The 23,407-nt window shown below is 46.0% G+C and overlaps 1 protein-coding gene across 1 annotated transcript in view; it reads left to right on the plus strand.

The window, feature by feature from the left end:
- Positions 1 to 9,739: 9,739 nt before the first annotated feature.
- The window catches only part of LOC144696333 (diacylglycerol kinase iota-like), an 864,725-nt gene continuing 851,057 nt past the window's right edge, over positions 9,740 to 23,407 (plus strand). The window contains 1 exon segment of the mRNA XM_078567549.1: positions 9,740 to 9,832. Within this exon segment, the coding sequence (XP_078423675.1) occupies positions 9,740 to 9,832 (93 nt within the window).

The following is a 23,407-nucleotide window of genomic DNA, read 5'->3' on the forward strand; positions in this document are numbered from 1 at the left end:
GATTTTAGGGTGTATCGCTTTCGGTACAGGGTACTCCAATATCACCACCGGATGGTGACCTCAGGCCAGCGATAGATGGCTGAAAACAGTATTGAGAAGAATTAATTTAAATACAAGTTACGCCAAGCTAAGCAAGGACACAAATTTGAACCTTAAAAAGTGATTATTGAAAATAACATGTGATCTCTTCAGCAGAGTTTTGTGAGACACCACTGGGTTCACAGACGGCGTCAAGAAGGGAAATGCAAGCAGTGTGGGAAGGTATGAATCTCCCGATCAGTGCCATTGGTTCCACTCTTCCCATCCCTCTCTGTGATATCCCACATTTCCTTCCCATTTTTAATGACTGCAGATTCATCAGTGTGACATCCCATTTACTCTGCCCACTCATTGTAACCATTCATTCTCCTCTCTAATACCTGGTTCCTCTTCCCAATCATAAGTACTGCAAATTCCCCTCTTCGCAAACACTATCACCTCGGTGATATTCCATTCTTGTTCCTAATTGGAATTACGGCAGGGATCCAAATTATTTGCATGAAGTGTGTCAATTTCTATTTCCTTTATGCCTCACATGAAGTAGAGAGGATATCTGAAAGGTGTGTGTTCATGATCCTGGCCCCTTAATCGAACAGTGTGCTTTACCAGCTCCTGGGAGCTGTTCTTTCTAAGCGAAACTCTGCTTTATAAACTTATATCATTTGGGATCTACAGCCCTTGATGCTTTAGGCATTGAAACAGCCAACACAGGAATGCCAGTGCCCACAGTAAGTATCAGGGAGTGTTGCAGGTTCTCCAAAGTATCAAAGGGCTGTGAGTGAGGTAATACCCGAGGAATGACTCTTTTGGACCTCCCTTAGGCTCCAAGTCCCATGAGAAGCTCCACACCAGTGGGATTTGGCTGTGCGATGACATGGCCAGGTTACCCACACCCTCTGAACGCTGACCAGCTCACCAATGGAATGCTAATGAAACTAAAACAAAAGTTGGTTGGAGCCATGGACAGCTCCTGTCAGGCAGGGGAGGGGGCTCATTCCGCCCGGCACAAGCGGTCAGCTGGAAATTCCAACCCTCTTGATGTCTTAGGCCTGACAATACTCCAGGTATGTTTATCTCTCTTTGGGAGAGTGCGACCAGTACTTGTGGTTGTTGTGCATCTTCTGCTGGTCTGTAAATTGAAATGTTTCTGTTTTGCAGGGTTTCCAACAGAAGTTTGCATTCCACACGAAGGAAATCATAGCCATCAGCTGCTCTTGGTGCAAGCAAGCAGTGAGTATCTGTCATGTTTTAACATTCTCTAAGTTTAGATTAATGGAGGATCTTGTTCTCCAGCCATGAGCTCAGACTCTCAGAATTATCTTTGTGTCAACTTGCTGTAACTCTGCAATGTCCTGGGCCATTCTGACACACACAGAGGGAGAGACAAAGCACCGGGAATCACTCAATGTCCACTGTCCACTGTGGGTACAAGAGTGGTCACTCAGACATGTGGGAGGCACTTTTTGTTATTCTTTCATGGGAATGTGGGCTTCGCTGGCTGGGCCAGCATTTATTGCCCATCCCTAATTGCCCTCAAGAAGTTGGAGGTGAGCTGCCTTCTTGAACCGCTGCAGTCCCTGTGGTGCAGGTATACCCACAGTGCTGTTAGGGAGGGAATTCCAAGATTTTGGCCCAGTGACAGTGAAGGAACGGTGATATAGTTCAAGTCAGGATGTGACTTGGAGGGGAGATTGCAGGTGGTGGTGTTCCCATGCATCTGTTGCCCTTGTCCTTCTAGGTGGAAATTTCTGTCTGAATGCCTATAATCTGTTCACCCACTTGCTGCCAAGTGGACAATGACGATGTAAAATATCACAGCTTAATTCCTTGTCCATAGCTTCAGGGGAAACATGGGAGGATGCATAATGTTGATCACCTCAGGATCTTTTCCCAGGATGCCCAAGCCTTCCCTTGAGGAGCGGGACAGGGGACTGTTCGAGTCCCTGGCTGGGATTTTCCGGCCGCAGGGATTGCGGCAGCCCAGCCAAAAGTCCCGGACAATCCCGGTGGTGGCTGGGGCCATAAAATCCCACTCCCTGTGTTTAAATTAGATGCAGACAAAGACCAACGAAGACAATCATGCAGGATGAGATGTTCCATCCTTCCATTTCCTTTCTCCCTCCTCCATTGCTGGCAGGGAGCCCAGGAGTGAACCGGGGGCACAGATTTAAGATGATGGGCAAAAAAAGCGACGATGAATTTAAGAAAACTATTTTTTACACAGAGTGTTTGGGATCTGGAATGCACTGCCCAATCATGGCTTCCAAAAAGACATTGGATCATCATCTAAAAAGGAAAAAAAAATATTGCAAGGCTACAGGAAAAAGGTGGGGGAGTGGCACTAAGTGAGCTACTCTTGCAGACAGCTTGCATGGATGCGATGGGTCAAATGGCTTCTTCTGGGCTGACACCATTCTATGATTCTATAAATGAGTCTTTAGCCCTGGACCCAGCATCCCCCTCCACCCACCCCCCTCCATCAGGAAAGGACAGAAGGTCCTGAGGTAAATCCCTTTCAGTTGCAGGCATCGGTGCTTGAGGATTTCTGGCTGTTGATTGTAAACAGCAGAACGCCCGATTGCCACAGGCCTTTACTGCTGCTGACAGCAGCTGAATTTCTACAACCTTGCTGAGAGAGAAGCGAGGAGCAGGCCTGAAACTGGGACGTGTTAAGACCAGGTTAATGAGCCAAACCCGGAACTAAAGGCAGATTTGGATCATTTGGGTAGTGGTGGGCGCAACAGGGTCATGAAAATTGGGCCTATTAAATGTACTTAGGATGCTATTATTGATATCTGGCGTTGGTTTGATAGAGCGACTGATGTAACTTGGTAAACTATAAACTTTGGGAAGGGAATGGTTTGTAGGCCGCATCCATTTGTGAAGCATGGTCATATATTCCAGTGTGAGGCACCAGTCTCTTAAGTACTCTTAGAACAGGCATTAAGAACACCAGCAAACTAGCAGGTTGCACCTTTGTGTCATTTACACCACATGTTGTGACACAGGACTGACAAGGGAAAAGTGGGATTGAAAGGGAACTGTAGGGTGACAGGGGAAGGATGGCAAAGAGAAGACCATACTCCAGGAAGAGAGATAAGGATCTCACCTCACTTTCTCAGCTCCTTTGAAGCAACAGTGATTCAGACAATACAAGGAGGTGACATCAAAGCTAGAATGGACTTAACGGTCTGGAGAGCATGGCAGGGGGTAGACGTGCAGGGGTCAGCCGCTGCTCCTGAACGGTCAGGCCTGAGGCGCACCTAATAGTGGGCCTCAGGCCTCATTGGCATTGAGCCAATGAGTTGCGGACAGTAACAGTTAGCCCATGCCGAAGCAAGATGAAAGAATGGACCACTGCATATCCAGCAGCAGCTCCCAGATTGATGAAAAGCAGCCACAATGAAGACGGCAATAAGTGGGTGCTGTGGGAGGAGTTAGCAGTAACAATTGGGGAAGAGGTAGTGGTAACAATAATGGGGGGGTGGTTGCCAGGACCGGTCCACGACCTCCAAATGTCTATTTTAAAGCCTTACCTCACTGGTTGTGTCCCTTTAAGGGTCCCTTATTTCCATATGCAAAGTAACTAATGCCTGTTTCAGGTGTGGGAACTGCACACCATTATCAATATGGCAGGCAGTGCACTTCCAGCTTATAATGAACATGTGCTTCCTGCCCATCATACAGACTCCAGAGTCTGTTTGACACCTGATAAATAAGTGTCGCATAGCCCAATTTCTAGATCGACAGGTTCAACAGTAATGCCATATTCTGTCACTAACTGGGAGAGTGAGAACAATGTTGGAATCCAGTTGAATGCTTCACCTGGACAGCTGCGTAGCAGTTTCAGGTCTTGGACAAGTTGTCATAGTGGCCAATATAAATGAATGAAATGGGGCGGAGAGGGAATGGAAACTATTGCTTGCTTCCTGGAATAGTGGCGTGTGGTTGACTGCATACACGTGTAAATTCGAGGATCAGCAGTCAATAAAGGATTCCATCTATTCAATATGCTAGTCTCAGAAAATGATCCTCACTGTAAATGCAAAACACTTTTTATTTTGGGAGATGGTGGTTTAGTGGCAATGTCGCTGGGGCAGTAAGCCTGAGGCAAAGGTGAATGCTCTGGGGACATGGGTTCAAATCCCATCATGGCAGCTGGTGGAATTTAATTAATAAATCTGGAATGTAAAGCTAGACTCAGTAATGGTACCCAGGAAACTATCATCAATTGTCCTAAAAACACATCTGGTTCACTAATGTCCTTTAGGGAAGGAAATCTGCCATCCTTACCTGGTCTGGCCTAAATGTGACTCCAGACCCACAGCAATGTGGTTGACTCTTAACTTCCCTCTGAAATAGCTGAGCCAGCCACTCATTTCAAGGGCAATTAGGGATGGGCAACAAAGGCTGGCCTTACCAGCGATGCCCACATCCCATGAAAGAATAAAGAAAAAAAATAAGACACCACATAGCCTGAGCTAGTCTCATGGTTTTTTTCGGCAAGATCGCTGTTTTTGTCTCACAGGTCTCATGGTTATAGCTAGCTATAACTTATGACTCCATTACACAACTACTAATAAAGCACGGATCTTGGTTTTGGTGCCCAGACGATATTGTTGCAATAGAGTACTTGTCCCTGTCACAGCACAGTCATCTGAACAAGGAATTTTTCCCATTGTCATTACCTGTGGGTAGACACAGTACATTGCCTGATCTACACATCATACTCAGCAGGTTGTGGTGTATCCATCCACAAACATTCAGTCCCTCCACCACTGACACACAATGGTCCCAGAGTCCCATAGGCTGCCCTCTCATTAGAGAGAGATAACTGGCAGTGAGTTTAACCTGAGGGTCACTGCACCTCAGGTGAGGGGCAAGGTTGAGAAGGCACAGATTACCTCAGCCGGTATGAGAACTGAACCCGCACTGTTGGCATCAATTTGCGTCACAAACCAGTTGTCCAGCCAACTGAGCTAACCTACCCCAATAGTGGCAGCATGTATACCATCTACAAGATGCTCTGCAGCAACTCACCAAGGCTCCTTAGAGAGCACCTTCAAAACCCACGACCACTAGAACGATAAGAGCAGCAGATAGATGGGAACACCACCACCTGGAAGTTCCCCTCCAAGCCACTCACCATCCTAACTTGGAAATATATCGGCGTTCCTTCACTGTCGCTGGGTCAAAATCCTGGAACTCCCTCCCTAACAGCACTGTGGGTGTACCTACACCACATGGACTGCAGCGGTTTAAGAAGGCAGCTCACCACCAACTTCTCAAGGGAAATTAGGGATGGGCAATAAATGCTGGCCCAGCCAGCGAAGCCCATATCCCGTGAAGAAATGAGACAAAGAGTAGATCCCGGATCTGGCAAGATTTGATCTCCCTGACTTCTCCAAATGAAATTTCATTCTCCTCTCACTTTGTCTGTGCCCCGGTATTCAATTCTGGACACCTTGCAGTCTGATACTAACACTGTCTAACTTGTAGTTGACTCCTTTGCGAGTTAGCGCTTTATTTGTGTGACCAAGGGCTCCAAACCTGGAACACAAACTTTGTGTCAAGAAATGCTTTGCTAATGTTTTGTTGCTTACAATTTGTTTGTAGTGTGGTATGGTAGGAAGAAAAGAGTAAGTTGCCTATGAAATAACCCTTTCTTCTTCCTCAGTGATTGGCGTTGTATTTTTGCACAAACCACCCATTAATCTGTTTAATAACATAAGATTTGAGAGCTTAGTTTGATGGCTTTGAAGCATTTTATAGCATCTTGAATCACATTGGAAATGATCTGTTCGGATTTTATCACTTCTGAGCCATTCAGCAAATTGGGTTCATGAGAAGGTGGTTGAAAGATTGTCAGTCATTTGGTAGTAAGTATTTGGTTGTTTACAGATCTGGTCACTCCAGACACACATTTACCACAATGGGTACATTGACATTGTCCTTATTTCAGGGCTGTTGAGATAATGGTAAAGGTTGTTCCTCCTGAACAGCTGTAGGACCAAGGTGACGAAAACAAAAATGCTGGAAAAACTCAGCAGGTCTGACAGCATCCGTGGAGAGAGACAGAGATAACATTTCGAGTCCGAATGACTCTTCTTCAGACCTAAAGGGAGGTAGAGATGTGGTGAAATGTATACTGATTAAGGGGGTTGGAACCGGTGTAGCTGGATAGAAGGTCGGCGATAGGTGGAGGCAAAGGAGAGATGGCAAAAGATGTCATAAATACAAGGTCAAAGAGTTGTTAATGGTGGTGGAACTGGCTAAATGAAAGCAAAATGTGATAATGGTTGGACCAGGGTGAGCACTCTGGAAAGTGACAGATGGCTCTAGTGGGGGTGGGGTGGGGGGAGGGGACAGTGGTGGGAAGAAAGATCGAAAATAGGCTAAAAGCTGAGGATAAAACAAAGAATGAAAATTGAAATAAATTTAAAAAATAATAATAATGAAAATAAGTGGGGAAAAAATTAATAAAAATTAAAAAAATAAAAATGAATATGGAAAAATGAGGTGTGAGGATGGAGGAGAGAGTTCATGGTCTGAAGTTGTTGAACTCAATATTAAATCCGGAAGGCTGTAAAGTGCCTAGTCGGAAGATGAGGTGCTGTTCCTCCAGTTTGTGTTGAGCATCACTGGAACATTGCAGCAGGCCAAGGACGGACATGTGGGCATGAGAGCAGGGTGGAGTGTTGAAATGGCAAGCGACAGGAAGGTCTGGGTAATGCTTGCAGACAGACCGAAGGTGTTCTGCAAAGCGGTCACCCAGTCTGCGTTTGGTCTCTCCAACGTAGAGGAGACCACATTGGGAGCAACGAATGCAGTAGACTAAATTGAGGGAAGTGCAAGTGAAATGCTGCTTCACTTGAAAGGAGTGTTTGGGCCCTTGGACGGTGAGGAGGGAGGAGGTAAAGGGGCAGGTGTTGCACCTTCTGCGATTGCATAGGAAGGTGCCGTGGGAGGGGGTTGTGGTGTTGGGGGTGATTGAGGAATGGACCAGGGTGTCCCGGAGGGAATGGTCCTTACAGAATGCCACCGGGGGGGGTGAAGGGAAGATGTATTTGGTGGTGGCATCATGCTGGAGTTGGTGGAAATGGCGGAGGATGATCCTTTGAATACAGAGGCTGGTGGGTTGAAAAGTGAGGACAAGGGGCACCCTATCATAGTTCTGAGAGGGAGAGGAAGGTGTGAGGGCAGAGGCGGGAGAGATGGGTCAGACACGGCTGAGGGCCCTGTCAACCACAGTGGGGGGGAAACCTCGGTTAAGGAAGAAAGAAGACATGTCAGAAGCGCCGTTTTGGAAAGTGGCATCATCAGAACAGGTGCGACAGAGTCAAAGGAACTGAGAGAATGGAATGGAGTCCTTACAGGAAGTGGGGTGTGAGGAGCTGTAGTCGAGGTAGCTGTGGGAGTCGGTGGACTTGTAATGAATATTGGTGGAAAGTGTTATCACCAGAAATTGAGACAGAGTGGTCAAGGAAGGGAAGAGAAGTGACAGAGATGGACCATGTGAAAGTGATGGAGGGGTGGAAATTGGAAGCAAAATTAATAAATTTTTCCAGGTCCCAACGAGAGAATGAAGCAGCACTGAAACAGTCATCAATGTACCGGAGAAAGAGTTGTGGGAGGGGGCCTGAGTAGGACTGCAACAAGGAATGTTCCACATGCCCCATAAAGAGACAGGCATAACTGGGACCCGTGCGGGTACCCATAGCCACACCTTTTATTTGGAGGAAGTGAGACAAGTTTAAAGAGAAATTGTTCAGTGAGAGAACAAATTCAGCCAGACGGAGGAGAGTAGTGGTGGATGGGCATTGTTCGGGCCTCTGTTCAAGGAAGAAGCTAAGGGCACTCAGACCATCCTAGTGGGGGATGGAGGTATAGAGGGATTGGACATCCATGGTGAAGAGGAGGCAGTTGGGGCCAGTGAACTGGAAATTGTTGATATGATGTAGGGTGTCAGAGGAATCGTGGATATAGGTGGGAAGGGACTGGATAAGGGGAGAGAGAATGGAGTCAAGATAGCAAGAAATGAGTTCCGTGGGACAGGAACAGGCTGACACGATCGGTCTGCCGGGACAGTCCTGTTTGTGGATTTTGGGTAGGAGGTAGAAGCGGGCTGCCCAAGGTTGGGAGTCTATGAGGTTAGAAGCTGTGGAGGGAAGATCTCCAGAGGAGATGAGGTCAGTGACAGCCTTGGAAACAATGTTGGAGAGTTGGAGAGACCAAACGCAGACTGGGTGACCACATTGCGGAACACCTTCGGTCTGTCCGCAAGCATGACCCAGACCTCCCTGTCGCTTGCCGTTTCAACACTCCACCCTGCTCTCTTGCCCACATGTCCGTCCTTGGCCTGCTGCAATGTTCCAGTGAAGCTCAACGGAAACTGGAGGAACAGCACCTCATCTTCCGATTAGGCACTTTACAGCCTTCCGGACTAAATATTGAGTTCAACAACTTCAGACTGTGAATTCTCTCCTCCATCCCCATCCCACTTTTTCACACCCCCCCCTTTTTTCCATATTCATTTTTATTTTTAATTTTTATTAATTTTTTCCCCACTTATTTTCATTATTATTATTTTTAAAATTTATTTCCATTGTTATTCATTGTTTTATCCCCAGCTTTTAGCCTATTTTCGATCTTTCTTCCCACCACTGTCCCCTCCCCCACCCCACCCCCACTAGAGCCATCTGTCACTTTCCAGAGTGCTCACCCTGGTCCAACCATTATCAAACTTTGCTTTCTTAATGTCACCATTAGCACCTCATCTAGCCAGTACCACCACCATTAACAATTCTTTGACCTTGTGTTCATGACATCTTTTGCCATCTCTCCTCTGCCTCCACCTAGCTGGCCTTCTATCCAGCTACACCGATTCCAACCCCCTTAATCAGTATACATTTCACCACATCTCTACCTCCCTTTAGGTCTGAAGAAGAGTCATACAGACTCGAAACGTTAACTCTGTCTCTCTCTCCACAGATGCTGTCAGACCTGCTGAGCTTTTCCAGCATATTTTGTCTCCGTTTCCGATTTCCAGCATCTGCAGTATTTTGCCTTTATTGTAGGACCAAGGTGGTTCTTTCCAGAAAGCTGTTAGTCTGGTGGGTAAAGGATGGTTCTCACTGGACACCAATTGTTCATGGATACTAGGAGGTTCTAACTGGTTAGCTAATTGTCCACAGCAAAGGTCGTCCATGTTTTTTTTAAATTCTTTCATGGGATGTGGGTGTCACATGTGGACCAGCATTTGAAGTCCATCCCTAAATGCCCTTGAACTGAGTGGCTTGCTCAGCCATTTCAGAGAGAGTGAATTTGCAGTCACATGTAGGTATTAGTGAACCAGATGGGTTTTTACAAGAATTGAAAATAGATTCATGGTCACCACGACTGATGACTAATTTATATTCCAGATTTTTTTTTAATTGAATTTAAATTCCACCAGCTCCCATGGTGGGATTTGTGTCCATGCCCTCAGAGCATTAGCCTGGGCCTCTGGGTTACTGGTCCAGTGATATTACCACAATACTACCATCTCCCCGGTATTTGTACCAAGGTAGAGGACAGTCCTCGCTAGACAGCGGTTGGTCAAGAGGAAAACCATTGATGGTTCTTCCTTTGTAAAGCTATTTTGCTAATTTTTGTCAAATCGCCTTTTCTCTTTCAGTTTCACAATAAAGTGACATGTTTCATGTTGCATCACATCGAGGAGCCGTGTTCGCTAGGTGTGCATGCTGCAGTCATTATACCCCCAACGTGGATTATAAAGGTGAAAAAACCACAGGTACAAAGCACAGAGCACCCGCCATCTGCCTCATATCCATTCTCAGTACTCTCTCCTTGAGGTTCTACATCATTAGGGAGCCTCAATATGAGGTAGGGATGTCACCATATCAACTTCAACAGTACCATAACCACCCAGAAAATATCCTGGCATATACTAACCAAGATATTTAACCACTTCACTGGTATGTCATGCTCCTTTGAACTGCTTTGTGTGGCACAATGCTTTGGCTGACGTGGAAATGTCGGACGCTTTATAATGAGGTGGAATATTGAAAGTTAATGAAGCTAGTGCCATTGTTGACCATTTGTTGCTGCATGCCCTTCTATGAAAGTGTGTAACATGTCTACACTTGAGTCAAAGCATGAGCATGGTTAAATACAATACATTTATACAGCGCATGGAACGTTCTGACCCAAGTGATTATTGGGCGTTGTTGCAAAGCTGCTCAGTAGGGAAGGTCAGAGAGGCCTGTTAAAAGGCCAGAATGCTAATCATGGGGGGATTTCAGTTCCCTGAATATTGATGGGAAAACAGTAGAGGAAAAATGATGAAAAAATGTATGTTTCTAGAGGTGGTGCAGTATTGCTTCCTTACTCAGTTTGTCAAACAACCAACAGCGGCCAGAGGTTTTCCTGGAAATAATCCTTAGCCACACCCCAGCTCTTGTACATAAGGTAACCATAGAGAATATATAGGGCTAAGTGATTGCAGTAGTTTACTGATGCCTTTCTGATAAGTGGTCTAACACTATAGCGAATACTAGTACGTCCGTCCTGATGACAGTAACTTTTTTCTGTGTTATAAACTATTCAGCTGAACACCACCATGTCAGATTATCTTGTTTTTTCGGTCAACACTGTTCAGATACCTGTGCTACAAGACTTCAAGTTTAGAATGAAGAGATTATCACCTGGGTAAAATAAGGCTCGTACCCATACCTGCTTTAGTAACTGGGGGCTGAATCTTCTGATCTGAAGTCTAGTTCAGTGGCGGGAGTGGAAGTCGGAATGTTTGCTGCTGGAGGGGGCTGACCACATGCAATCTTGCGCTATTCAACTCATTACTTATACATCTGTGAAGCGCATTGTGAATCTTGTGGTGGGGGGGAGGTGCAGGAAGTCACCCTCCCCACCATTACCTCATGTGGTCGAAGGCCTGGGTGTCATATTTAAAGGGCACCTGGACAACCTCCCTCCCTTCCCCCCTTTTGCCCACCTCCTGTTTCCAGCCTCCGCTCCCCCCTTCTGCCCTAACCTCAGCCAGTCTTCACACGGCTACCAACAACCGATATGAGTCATTCTGAGCAGTCCCCAAGAAGGCAAAAGCAACGTCTGCTAACTTCAAAGTCATGGAAGTGAAGCTCGCCAGGGGAATGCCGCTTATATACAGTCGTAAAAGTGGCAGGGAACTGGATTTGGAGGGAGAACTTAATTCTGGCGAGGTGGCCTTTTAATGATGTGCATGAGATGTTAACACATGCTAAAGGGCTTCCCGACATTGTTCATCCGATACCTCGATCCACCTTTAACCCGCCTTTAAAGTCCCGAGAACAGAATTCCGACAGTTCATCCCAACGTTGAGAAGTGATTTTTGGCCTTATGCCAAATGAAGTTCCCGTGCCCACCATGCTTCCTGCTGCTGGAAGAACTGGAAGATTCTGCTGTGGAAAACTGACTCACCATTTCTTGTCCAGTTGAATTGCTTGCCCTTGCTCTGTCACTGAAGAATGATTTATAATCACAGGGTCAGGGACCTGTCTCCTGTCCTGCAGTTATACTCCTAAGCTCTTTAACATTGGCTCTAATTAGCTACGGTTATGGGCCATCACTTTGGCTTAATCAGTAGGCACTGTGGCACTGATTAGTGTCTCAAGTGCTTGACCTGCTCCTGGAACAATCATTACATTTGGATGTTCAATTTGAAGTTGCCCGTTAACAATGCAGGAATCACTTGTAGTCGGTCTCCTTCTGCATCACTTAAGCTGCACCATGCACCATGAGCAAATAGCTGAGACAAACTCCGTATGTAAGTTACTTAAAATGCGGCATTAGCATTAAGGAATCCAAAGATCAGTGAAGATCATTGAGCTAGCACCCATGAAGGTGTTGTCTTCTGAGGCGTGGTTGAGCAGGTTAGGCCTGTACTCATTGGAGTTTAGAAGAATGAGAGGTGATTTTATTGAAACATATAATGATTCTGAAGCGACTTGACAAGGTAGATGCTAAGAGAATGTTTCCCCTCATGGGGGAATCTAGAACTGAGAATCTTGTTTAAGGGACACTGTTTCAATATAAGAGGTCTCCCATTTGAAATGTAGATGAGGAGGCATTTCTTCTTTGGTAAGTCTTTGGAATTCTCTACTTGAGAGAGCAGTGGAGGCTGGGTCTTTGAATATATTCAAAGCTGAGTTAGGCAGATCTTTGATCTACAAGGGAGTCAAGGATTATGGCAGGAAGATGGAATTGAGGCCAGAATCAGAGCAGCCATGATCCGAATGAATGGCATTTCAACCTTGAGAGGCCAAATGGCTTACTCCTGCTCCTAATTCTTTTGTTCGTATGTTCAGAGACCCTGTCCAACAGTAATAGACTCAACTCTGACTCTATTCCAACTCTTCAACTCTACTTTAAGATCCAGGCCAGAAAACTCCATTAAGTACATTATAGTGTCAAGATGGCAATTTTGCAGGATGGGAATGTTGTATTTACTGTGGTGGCAAGCAAATGCCTCACAGTCCCTATTTTCACAGGGGCCATGGGCTGGAGCTTAGGACCTCTGTTTGCATTTCTCTGGCTTGGGGTGTTTCATTTTCCCTCCTTTGGATATTATTGGTCTGATTTTCTGTGACTCTACTAGGAACTTGGAGACTCCCTGGCCCAGATGCTGGTCTCAAAATCAAGCATCTAAAAAATAACAGGCTGCATTTTGCAAGGAAACGGATAGCACAATTGAGTTTCTGCTAAGAAAAGCTTTAAAGCTGATGTAAACATGTCTTCTTTGTTCTTGTAACTTTTCCACTGTTAGCTTGCCAACAGAATTGCTCACCCATTTGAAGTTTGGTCAGAAAGTGATGTTTCTCCCTTAGTAACTAGCTTCATTGGCATTTTTATGGCTAAATTTATTTTTGATGCCAGAGGCCATTTCTTATAAGCTTTGATTTGGCCTGAAACAACCAAAGCCAGTTCTACCTTACCACCACCTCTTTCAACCCCTCCATTGTCTCTGATTTGTCACACAGCCTGACCTACGTCAAGTACTGGATGAGCAGAAATGCCTTCTATATTGGGAAGACTGAAGCCATTGGCTTCGGCCCCTGCTGCAAGCTGTGGCCCCTAGTCACTGACTCAATCCCTCTCTCTGGCAACTGTCTGAGACTGAACCAGACTATTCACAATGTTTGGTGTTCTATTTGGCACCGGGATGAACTTCATCCACTCTGTCACCCAGAGTATCTACTCTTCCATCTGTGTAAAACCAACCTACCTAATACCCCTCCCTCAGCCCGTCTGCTGCTGAAACCCTTATTCGTGCCTCCATTATATCTAGATTTGACTATTCCAATGCTCTCCTGACTAGCCTCCCATCTTCCACCTTACACAAACTTCAGCTCAGCCAAATTGCTACTGCCCCTATCCTAATTCACACCATGTCCCATTCACCCATCACCCTTGTGCTCACTGATCTACATTGTCTCCTGGTTAAGCAAAACCTCAATTTTAAAATTATTATTCTTGTTTTCAAACGCCTCCATGGCCTCACTCGCTCCCTAACTCTGTAACCTCTTCCAGTCTCACAACTTTCCAAGTTCTTTGCGCTCCTCCAATTTCAGCATCTTGTGCATCCAATTTTATCATTGGCAGCCGGGCCTTCAGCTGCCAAGGTGCTAAAATCTGCAATACTCTCCTTACACCTCTCTACCTCTCACTTATCTTTCAAGACACTCCTTAAAAATTATCTTTTTGTCTAAGATTTTGATGATTTGTCCTTATATCTCCCATACAGCTATGTGTCAAATGCTGCTTGATAACACTCCACTGAAGCACCTTGGGACATTTTACTACATGGAGCCCAAGACCCCCAAGTACACTGTCAAGCTGTTTTATCATTAACTTTGCAATGGATTATGCCGGCCCTGAGGCTGACTTCTGTCCGAGTATTCAGTGCCAGGTTATTGTAGGCCACACCCTCTCTTCCTGCAAACATTCTCCTTTTCTTCCCCCCCGACCTTCCCCAAGCCACCTCATATCCTGTAATTCATATGTAGGCTGAAGGAGGCCCTTCTGTTTCATCCTAGGAACTCTGAAGAGCTGCTTAGACATGTATCTTTTATACCACTAGCTTAAACTGCACAGGGGCTCCACTGCCTTTAAAGGAAGGTGAGTAAGATAAATGCCATTCTGTCTATCTGTGCTTGGTTTCAACAGCCTACATCCAGTGCAAAATTGTTTAGTGCTAATTATACTACAGTTGGGTGTTAATTGTATTCAGATGATGGTATTAACTGGAGACTCACCATGCTCATTATGTACAGAAACAAACTGAAAGAGGGGTTGTTGCATGGAGATGCATGATATGCAATGTCTCTGTCAACAATTAGCTTATAAATATATAAACACTCCAAACACTCCAGTGTTCTATCTTCCACCACCTAGCTATCTGCTTTGTAACAGTGAGCTCTTTGTTATTGATAATGAATAGAATGCACTAGATTCCCAGGTGAGGCCAGCACCAGTTTTTAAAAAAAAAATTATTCATTCATGGAATGTGGGCTTCACTGGCTGGGCCAGCATTTATTGCCCACCCCTAGTTGTCCTTGAGAAGTTGGTGGTGAGCTGCCTTCTTGAGCCGCTGCAGTCCATGTGGTGTAGGTACACCCACAGTGCTGTTAAGGAGGGAGTTCCAGGATTTTGATCCAGCGACAGTGAAGGAACGGTGATATATTTCCAAGTCAGGGTGGTGATTTACTTGAAGGGCAACCTGCAGTACTGTACATTATCACCTGTGAAAAGGAGATCCAGAATTTGTTCAAAAATGGCCAGAATAGGACTTTGAGGCCATCCCTTATGACACTATTTAATACATCATTGAAGAAGACACCAAATTGGATGGTTGACGGTGACCACCCTTGCCTCACTCTCTACCAAGTGGGTAGCTGTTACATTTTTTCAGCCTTCTTTATTCTTCTTACTCTGAATGTTTTTCCTTCTGGATTTTGCATTACTCTTACAGGTGCCCAAATGCACCATGGCCTTCAATAAGCATCTTCATAATCCTGGCTAAATATCTACGATTGCTCTAGGCCCAGGGTGAAAAACAAAACAACCTTCCTGATAATTGCTTTAGCTGATGGGATTCCTCTCCTGCCTTTTATAGAGAGTAAGGTCACTTCAGACTTTGTTAGGCACATAAATTTTTTCAGATAAATAAACACATACCTAATTGTGATACATTATGCTTTTTACAGAAGAAGTCCTAATCTAAAAAGGAAACCAATAAAAGCTTGTAATATAATGTTAGTCTTGTACATCTCTGCAGTCAGTCCCACCCATGTAAGGATGGGTCACCTATTAAGTTTCTTTCTGTGGGCGACTGTATGGGCACTTACAGGGCATTTACTAGAGAAAAGGGGGCAATATTAATCCCTCAACCAACATCATTTAAGAAAAAGCAGACTGTCTGGTCATTATCTCATTGCTGTTGAGACACAACTTGTTCATTGAGTTTCTGACATTGATCATACATCAATACATTGATCAGAAAAATACTTCATTAATTGTAAAGTGCTTTGAGAAGTCCTAAGGATACATAAATGAAAGCCGTTCTTTCAGATTAGTAAACTTTTAGGCATACTCCACAACATATTTTTGCTTAAACTAGACCTATGTGTCAATACCTATGCATAGTTGTTTGGGTGGGATGTGGTGTCCTCCAACTCTATAAATCATCAGCTTGGTTCAGCCGAGATAAAACTTGGATTTTTAACTTGTGTGTTGTGTATTGTACTTAAGCATCGATCGAAGTTATCAACTTGTTATTTGAGACTCTTTGGTCATTCCGTTTTGAGTCACAAATTCGTGGGCCATGAACTCCAAGACTCAGTCTGTGCTTTGTGATGTACCAAGCAAAATGACATTTTTGGAAGAAACATCTTTCAGATGATTTGTTAAACTGAGGTCCCATTCGCCTGTTATAGTGAAGGTAAAAGATTCCGTCACAGTATTCAAAGAAGAACAAAGAGTTGTCTTGATGTTCTGGTGAGCCCGACAAAAGCAGATGAATAGTACACCACCTGGAAGTTCCCCTCCAAGCTACTCACCGCCCTGACTTGGAAATATATCGCCACTTCTTCATGGTCGCTGGGTCAAAATCCTGGAACTCCCTCCCTAACAGCACCAAGGGTATATCTACACCACAGGAACTGCAGCAGTTCAAGAAGGCAGCTCACCACTACCTTCTCAAGGGCAATTAGGGATGGGCAATTAAAATGCTGGCCTAGTCAGCAATGCCCACATCCCATAAATGAATTTTTAAAACATTGTTTCATTACTGTTTGTGAGATCTTGCTGTGTGGCAATTGGTTGCTACTTTTGCCTGTACAATGACAGGGAGGATGTGAGGGTACTTGGGAGGGTGTAGACAAGTATGGCTCCAGGGATGGGGGCTATAAATTACAAGGTGAGGCTGGAGAAGCTGACGCTGTTCTCCTTGGAGCAAAGGAGATTGAGGGGGTATTTGAAAGAGATGTACAAGATTATAACAGATTTAGATAAGGTAGACAAAGGAAAGTTGATTAGTTGATAGTACTAGGACTAGGTGACACAGATTTAAAGTTTTGGGCAATAGATGCTGGGGGAATGTGAGGAAAAACTGTTTTACACAGTGAGTGGTAATGATCTGGAACTCGCAGCCGAGGAGAGTGGTGGAAGCAGAAACAATCGATGATTTCTAAAAGAAATTGGGTGGGCACTTGAAGAAAATAAACTTTCAGGGCTACAGGGATAGAACGAGGGAATGGGCCTGACTGGAGAGCGAGCATGGACTTGATGGACCGAATGGCCTCCTTCTGTGCCGTTAATGACCCTACAGACTGGACTTTACGGTCCCCTGGCAGTGAGTTTGTTAAGTGCCATGGGCACTTGCCCGCCGTCTACCTGCCTGCCCCAGCTGCAATCTTGCTAGTGGCATGGGAAGCATCAGGCAGCCTGCCCACACAAGGACCAATTGAGATCTTTAAGTGGCCAATTAATGGCTAGTTAAAGGTCTCATCCCTCTGCCACTGGGAGAAGCCCATGCAAACACCAGCCTGACAGCTCTCACTGCATGGGTTGGAACCATCAGAGGACTCTCCAGGTCATTTCCCCCCCTCCACCTCCCCTGTTTACCCAAAGCTCCCTGGCATATCTACACAGGTCTTCCCCCATCCCCCACCACCTGCCACGCCAAGACCATCTAGCCTGGCCCCAGCAATACGCCTCCTCTGCCCACTTACCTTTCACTCTGGCCCCCTCAGTGGTGGGAATGAATGTAGTTCCAGCAGTGGCCATTGCTCCCAGTGGCTCTGCTGGGACCAGAGAGCTGCCAGCCATTTGATTGGCCGCCAGTTATTGGAGGCAGGACTTCCTGCTCAGATTGGGGGCGGACGTTCAGTCTGAAACCAATAAAAAGCCCATCTGAACATTAAATGCCAGTGGGCTGAGATGCTGGAGCTTGCCCCCGACTCTTTCACCGGAAGAAAGATGGGGACGCTGTTCAACCCAGTACTGTGATTCGGTGACTTAGTTGGCTGTGATACTCTTTGGGGCATCCCATGGTTCTGAAATTTGCTATATAAATACAAGTTCTCCCGTTAATGCTGGACATAAACAGAAAAATTTGGCTCCAGCGGAAAGGACAAATAGGAATGTAGAAAGTTCTTTAAACTAATATAAGGAGAAGGGTCTGGGTGAAAATAATAGTAACATAAATGTAAGAGAAACTTAATTTGATAAAAACATTCATCAAAATACAAAAGTAATAAAGATATCATAATTGGAACACAAGAGCAGGCGTCAGCCATTTAGCCCCTTGAGCCTGTTCCACCATACAATGCAATCACGGCTTTATTTTTATATTTGCTCACAGGATGTGGGTGTTGCTGCCTTGGCCAGCATTTATTGCTCATCCCTAATTGTCTTTGAGAAGGTAGTGATGACCTGCATTTTTTGTTAGTGGAATGTCCAAAACACAACTTTATTTGGTTATTTGGAGAGATAGGGTACCCTTTGGGAGAGGCAAGTGAGCTGTCGAGGCATTTAAATCCCCAGGCTCTTTAGATTTTTGAAAAAAAATAGATCCTGTGGTTGAAAAAAATCAGTGCTTGCAATTTTACTAGCTGTGTATCGACACAACCTTGAGGGTTATCATTATAGGGTTAGTGTTGCATGACTGATTCACAACCTATCATTATAACCATGGGGAGCCTGTAAGTTCAGTTTGATTAACAGCTCCAATTGGTTATAAAGTCTTTTATCTGGGCTTGTGAATACAACTTTTTGTTTTCATTGAGATCAAGTACTTGAAGGGAACATTCGTTTTTATAAGGGATTAAGTATTTAAAGTAATTTAAATGGATTGAATGGGTTTTTATGAATGAGCGTTTTTTTTAAATGGTAGTCATCAATAGACACGTAACTATTTTATTTCATCTCACCATGGCTCCCAAGATCTACCCATTGTGAATATTGAGTGAGTTGGCATGCAGGGTGTGATGACAAAAGTTGGTGAGTGGGGGCATGGGTTGGCATGCAGTAGCACTAAGTTGGTATAGGGGCTATAAAGGGCAATGGGGTGGATAGAGGGGCATATGTTGGCCTGAAGGTTATGAAGAGCCATGGGCAGTGGGTGGGGGCATGAGGTGGAATGCATTGGCATGGATGAGACATGGGTAGTGTTTGGGGGGGGTGAAGAGTGAGGGCTAGAGAGCTGTTTTTGGTTTTATTGTTTTTTTTACAGCTAGACTGATGTCCCGGAGGATCGAGGCGAGCTATTTAAACAGCCTGCCTCCACACTCAGCAGCCCCTGTGGATGCCTCTGCCTCTTTCTAGGGGGGAACGGGGGGGCAGGGGGGGTGGGGAGGGCTGACTCCCATTAACACTCAGCAACACCACCCGCTCCCCCCACCCAACAAAAATCCGAATATCCAGGGCACTTTCTCCTGAGTTGGGTTTGTGGAGGCAGGAATTCCTGACTCAGGAGTTCAGCTAATTTCTGAACCAGGTAAATAATTTCTCTTCAATTTCATGAGCTTCAGCTTTAGCTAGCAGCCTCTTATGAGGGATTTTATCAAATGCCTTCTGGAAGTTCATGTAAACAACATCCATAGACATTCCCCTGTTCAAAAAATTCAATCAGATTCATGTTGCATGATCTACCCTTTAGAGGTTTCTCTGATCAGCTGATGTTCAGTCACTCTAGCCTTCATTATAGACCCTAGTAATTTTTCACTGACAGATGTTAGACTAGCTGATCTATAATTGTCTCTCTCGTCTTTCTTAAACGATAGAGGAACATGTGCACTTTTCCAATCTAAAGGAATGGCCCCTGGATGGAGAGAACTTTGAAAGATCATAATCAGAGCATCTGTAACGTTCTCACCTACTTCCTTTAAACCCATGGGATGGAGACCCATCTGATCCTGGGGATTGGTCACTCTTTAGTTCCCTTAATTTCTTCATTACTGTTAACATGTTTATGTTAATTTTGTGAGTCACCATCCCTGATGCAATATTAGTTTCCTGGGGATACTCAAGGAGCGGAAAAGATTATCAAAAGTGATAACAAAATAACTGTTAAAACTCAAGCAGGAGTGATGGAAATGAGAACATATTAAATTGGAAGTAAAGCAATGCCCGGAGCATCAGCAACGTTAAAGTGAGAGAAATCACAAAGTGTGAGAATAGACCACCAAGCCTATGGTAGGGTGGAGATGGTCACACAGATAAAAATTATTTCTACAATGTGCATAGTGTAAGGTAGCTAACAAACAAGGTAGAAGCACAAATGCAGCACAAAGGGCATGACATAGTAGCTATTAGAGATGATGAGAACATGATGAGAAGCAAAATATTCTACGCTTTAGAAAGTACAGGGAAACTGGGAAAGGAGAAGCTGCAATATCATAAAAAAGACATATGTCTCATGCACAGAGAGAAGGGAATTCAGCAAGTGTGATCAGGCAGTGGAAACAGTGTGGGTGAATTAATGAAGTGTAAAGGATGCAAAGGCTCTGGTGGGAGTTGTTTACAGTGCTCCTGACATTAATGGGGGATGTATAAATGCCAAAAGCAGGGAAGCATGAAGAAAAAAACAATGTGGTTATAATGGAAGATTTTCATTTTCACATAGATTGGGAGAAGCAGAATATCCTGAATAGTCTGGACAGTGAATTCCTAGAATGTAGTCAGGACAGTTTCTGGAGCAGAATTTTATGCTTCTTGGGCAGGCGGGCACCCGACCCGATTGGGCGTAAAATAATGCGAGAAGACATCAGGTGAGCGTCCCGATGGCATTCCACACGCACGCAATCTTCAGGAGCTGGGCCCGCCACCCAACTGAACCCGATTTTACATTACCCACGTGATTTTGCGCTCATCGCATGGGCAAAACGGGCAGCCCACATTTTGCAAAATTTCATCCAAGGGCGGGATAGAAAGGGTCAGCAGCATTGTCAGTGTGAGTAGTGAGGAGTTTAGGGGATAGTTTGCTGCTGGTTGCTTATTTGAACTTGGCAACTTCATCTCTGTTCTGAGCTTCATTCTTAGCATTTCTAGGCTTCATTCCAGGACTCATTGGTGTCTCCAAGGCCCCCGGAGGATTTTGACTGTGTGGTCCATTCCAGGTATTAGACAGCCTTCTGATACCCTGGTAATGGGGATTGTGGTTTCCGCTGGAGGCACCCTCTCTGAGGAGCAAGAGAGGGGCGGACGGGAGAGGAGGCTGGGTGGCCCAATGCAACTTCCAGGGGAGAGACCTGTAGGAGGAGAGGTGCAGACACAAGAGGCGCAGGACCAGCAGGTAGCCCAAGGCGTTAGGGGCCATAGAAGACACCACTATCCTTCCACCAGGGTTTACAGGCGGCAATGCAGCTACCTCAATATGTCTAAGGTGCAGTGCCGAAGGAGGCTCTGCCTCTCAAGGGAGAGCGTGACCTCCTGAGATCAGCTCTGACTGTGTGGGTGGACACCCCATGCCTGTGTCTCTGTAGGTCACAGTGGCCCTCAACTTTTATGCCTCTGGCTCTTTCCAGGGATCAGTGGGGGATCTTTGTGGAGTTTCCCAATCAGCTGTCCACAGTTGCATCAAGCTGGTGACAGATGCTCTGTTCAGATGGGTAATGACATTTATTCATTTCCGTACGGAAGAGGCCAGCCCGTTTGAGCGAGCCAGACAGTTTTCAGCGATTACTGGGTTCCCCCACATCCAGGGTGCCATCGACTGCACACATGTGGCCATCAAGGCACCAGCAGGTCAGCCAGGCGCCTTCGTCAACAGGAAGGGCTTCCGCTCCATGAATGTCCAGATAGTGTTTGACCATAGGACATAGATTCTGCAGGTCTGTGCAAGGTACCCTGGCAGATCCCATGACGCCTATATCCTCAGACACTCCCAGGTGCCGAGGCTCTTCAATGCTCCAGCCCGACTGGATGGATGGCTGCTGGGTGACAAGGGCTATCAGTTGAAGAGGTAGCTCATGACACTCCTCCGCCACACAGGAACAGAGGCAGAGCAGTGTTATAATAGGAGCCATGCCTCCACAAGCACGGTGATAGAGAGAATAGATAGAGAGCACTTCTTCTGAAGATGTGCTTCCGATGCCTGGACCGTTCAGGGGGAGCACTACAATACCCCCAGAGTGGGTGTCACTGATAGTGGTCGCATGCTGCGCTCTCCACAATCTGGCACAGGCAAGGGGTGACCCGCTGGAGGAAGAGGATATTGATGCAATTCCACAGGCCACAGAGGATGAATCCAGTAGTGAGTCAGAAGAGGAGCCCAGTAAGGAGAACGTTGAAGGGGTGGAGGCAGACCTCTATATCCTTCAAGGAGGCGGGGACACCAGGGATGCCTTGATCCAATGCTCCTTCAGCTAGGCTGTCAAAGATCTGCTTCAACCTCATGCCAGGGCTGCCGCCTCCAATCTGGATGTCTGAAATGACCCTTTCATTTGAACCTAAAGTCCACTCAGTGCCTGTGCAATAAAGTTTAGAGCCACTCACATCCAGCATTACAGACTGGTATACCCGGCACCAAAAAAATGAAAAGGTAAAGCATACTCAGACCATTACAACAAAAACAAAATATATCTCATTTTGAGAATCCAAACAAATTAACATAACCTTCCCTGGTCTACATTCCAAACCAATAAACATAAACAAAACATTACAGAACAGAAGGTCACCCGTGACCAGTCCCTCCTGTGCTCGTGGTGCCATTAACTTACATTGGCGAGTGCTACGTCTTGGTGCCCCACCCACTCCCCCTCGCTGACAGCAGCATTGCAGACAGCTGCTGACTCTGCTGTCCTGTTGGCCTCGATGACCTTGGCGGTTGTCTTCTGGCCAGTGGAGCCTGTGCTGGCCCCGCCTGGGAGGGAGCAGCCAGTGCCACGGCTGGCATCTCCCCAGTTATCGCAGCCTCATCAGATGCCATGGTCACTGGCAGAGGGGCGGAGAAGCTGCTGTCGTCATCCAGAGCGCCCTGAGAGGAGCCCGCAGAGACAACAGGCAGCTTGTGCACCAATGTGAGATCGCTCTGGACCTTCCTGCTCTCCATTGATGGACAGACACCTAGCTGGGATACTAGGTGCTTCATCCATCTCCCACACTGGCACTGACCACCTGAGGACATTGCCTGTGTGAGGGTTTGCAGATCTGAGCGCAACCCCAGGAACCCCTGATTCTGCCCCTGGAGCTGCCTCTCCCTGATAGTCGCCACTCTCTCCATGGAGGAGGCTGAGTGCTTGGCGATGAGGGTCAACACAGTGCTCATGCTCCACATGGACTCCTCCACAACAGAGACCATGGTACGCATACCCTCATGTATCTCTGCCAGATCCTCCTGCACATCCGCTGGACATCCAGCATCTGCCGCCTAATAGACGGCTCCAGAGGCTCATCATCAGCCTTCGACAGAACATCGTCCTGGTCTCCAGCAGTCCTCCAATTGCCAGCGCCCTGGGTACCCTCTCCCTCCACCTGCTCCTCAAGTGAGTTTGAAATGTCCTCACCGCTGTTCTCCGACATTCTAGCCGAAGATCTAACCGCCACCTGGTATCTGCGCTGGTGCCTGGTTCAGAGAGCAGGTGTGATGCAGGTGCATCTGAAGCCCAACAGTCCTCTGGCATCAGGGGTGGCTCTTAGGAGTCCTGCAAATGGGTGCCTGCAGGCAAATCTAAGGGAGAACAACAACATGTCATTAGTTTAAGTCATCACACTGTCACTGTGCATGCCAGGCACCCTGGTGAGACAATGGAGATCTGCATCATGGTGCCAATGTCTTTCAATGATCAATGGGGAATCCAGTTTTGCGGCTCCC

The sequence above is a fragment of the Cetorhinus maximus genome, chromosome 22 (genome assembly GCF_964194155.1).
Source record: "Cetorhinus maximus chromosome 22, sCetMax3.hap1.1, whole genome shotgun sequence".
Classification (NCBI taxonomy): Eukaryota; Metazoa; Chordata; class Chondrichthyes; order Lamniformes; family Cetorhinidae; genus Cetorhinus; species Cetorhinus maximus.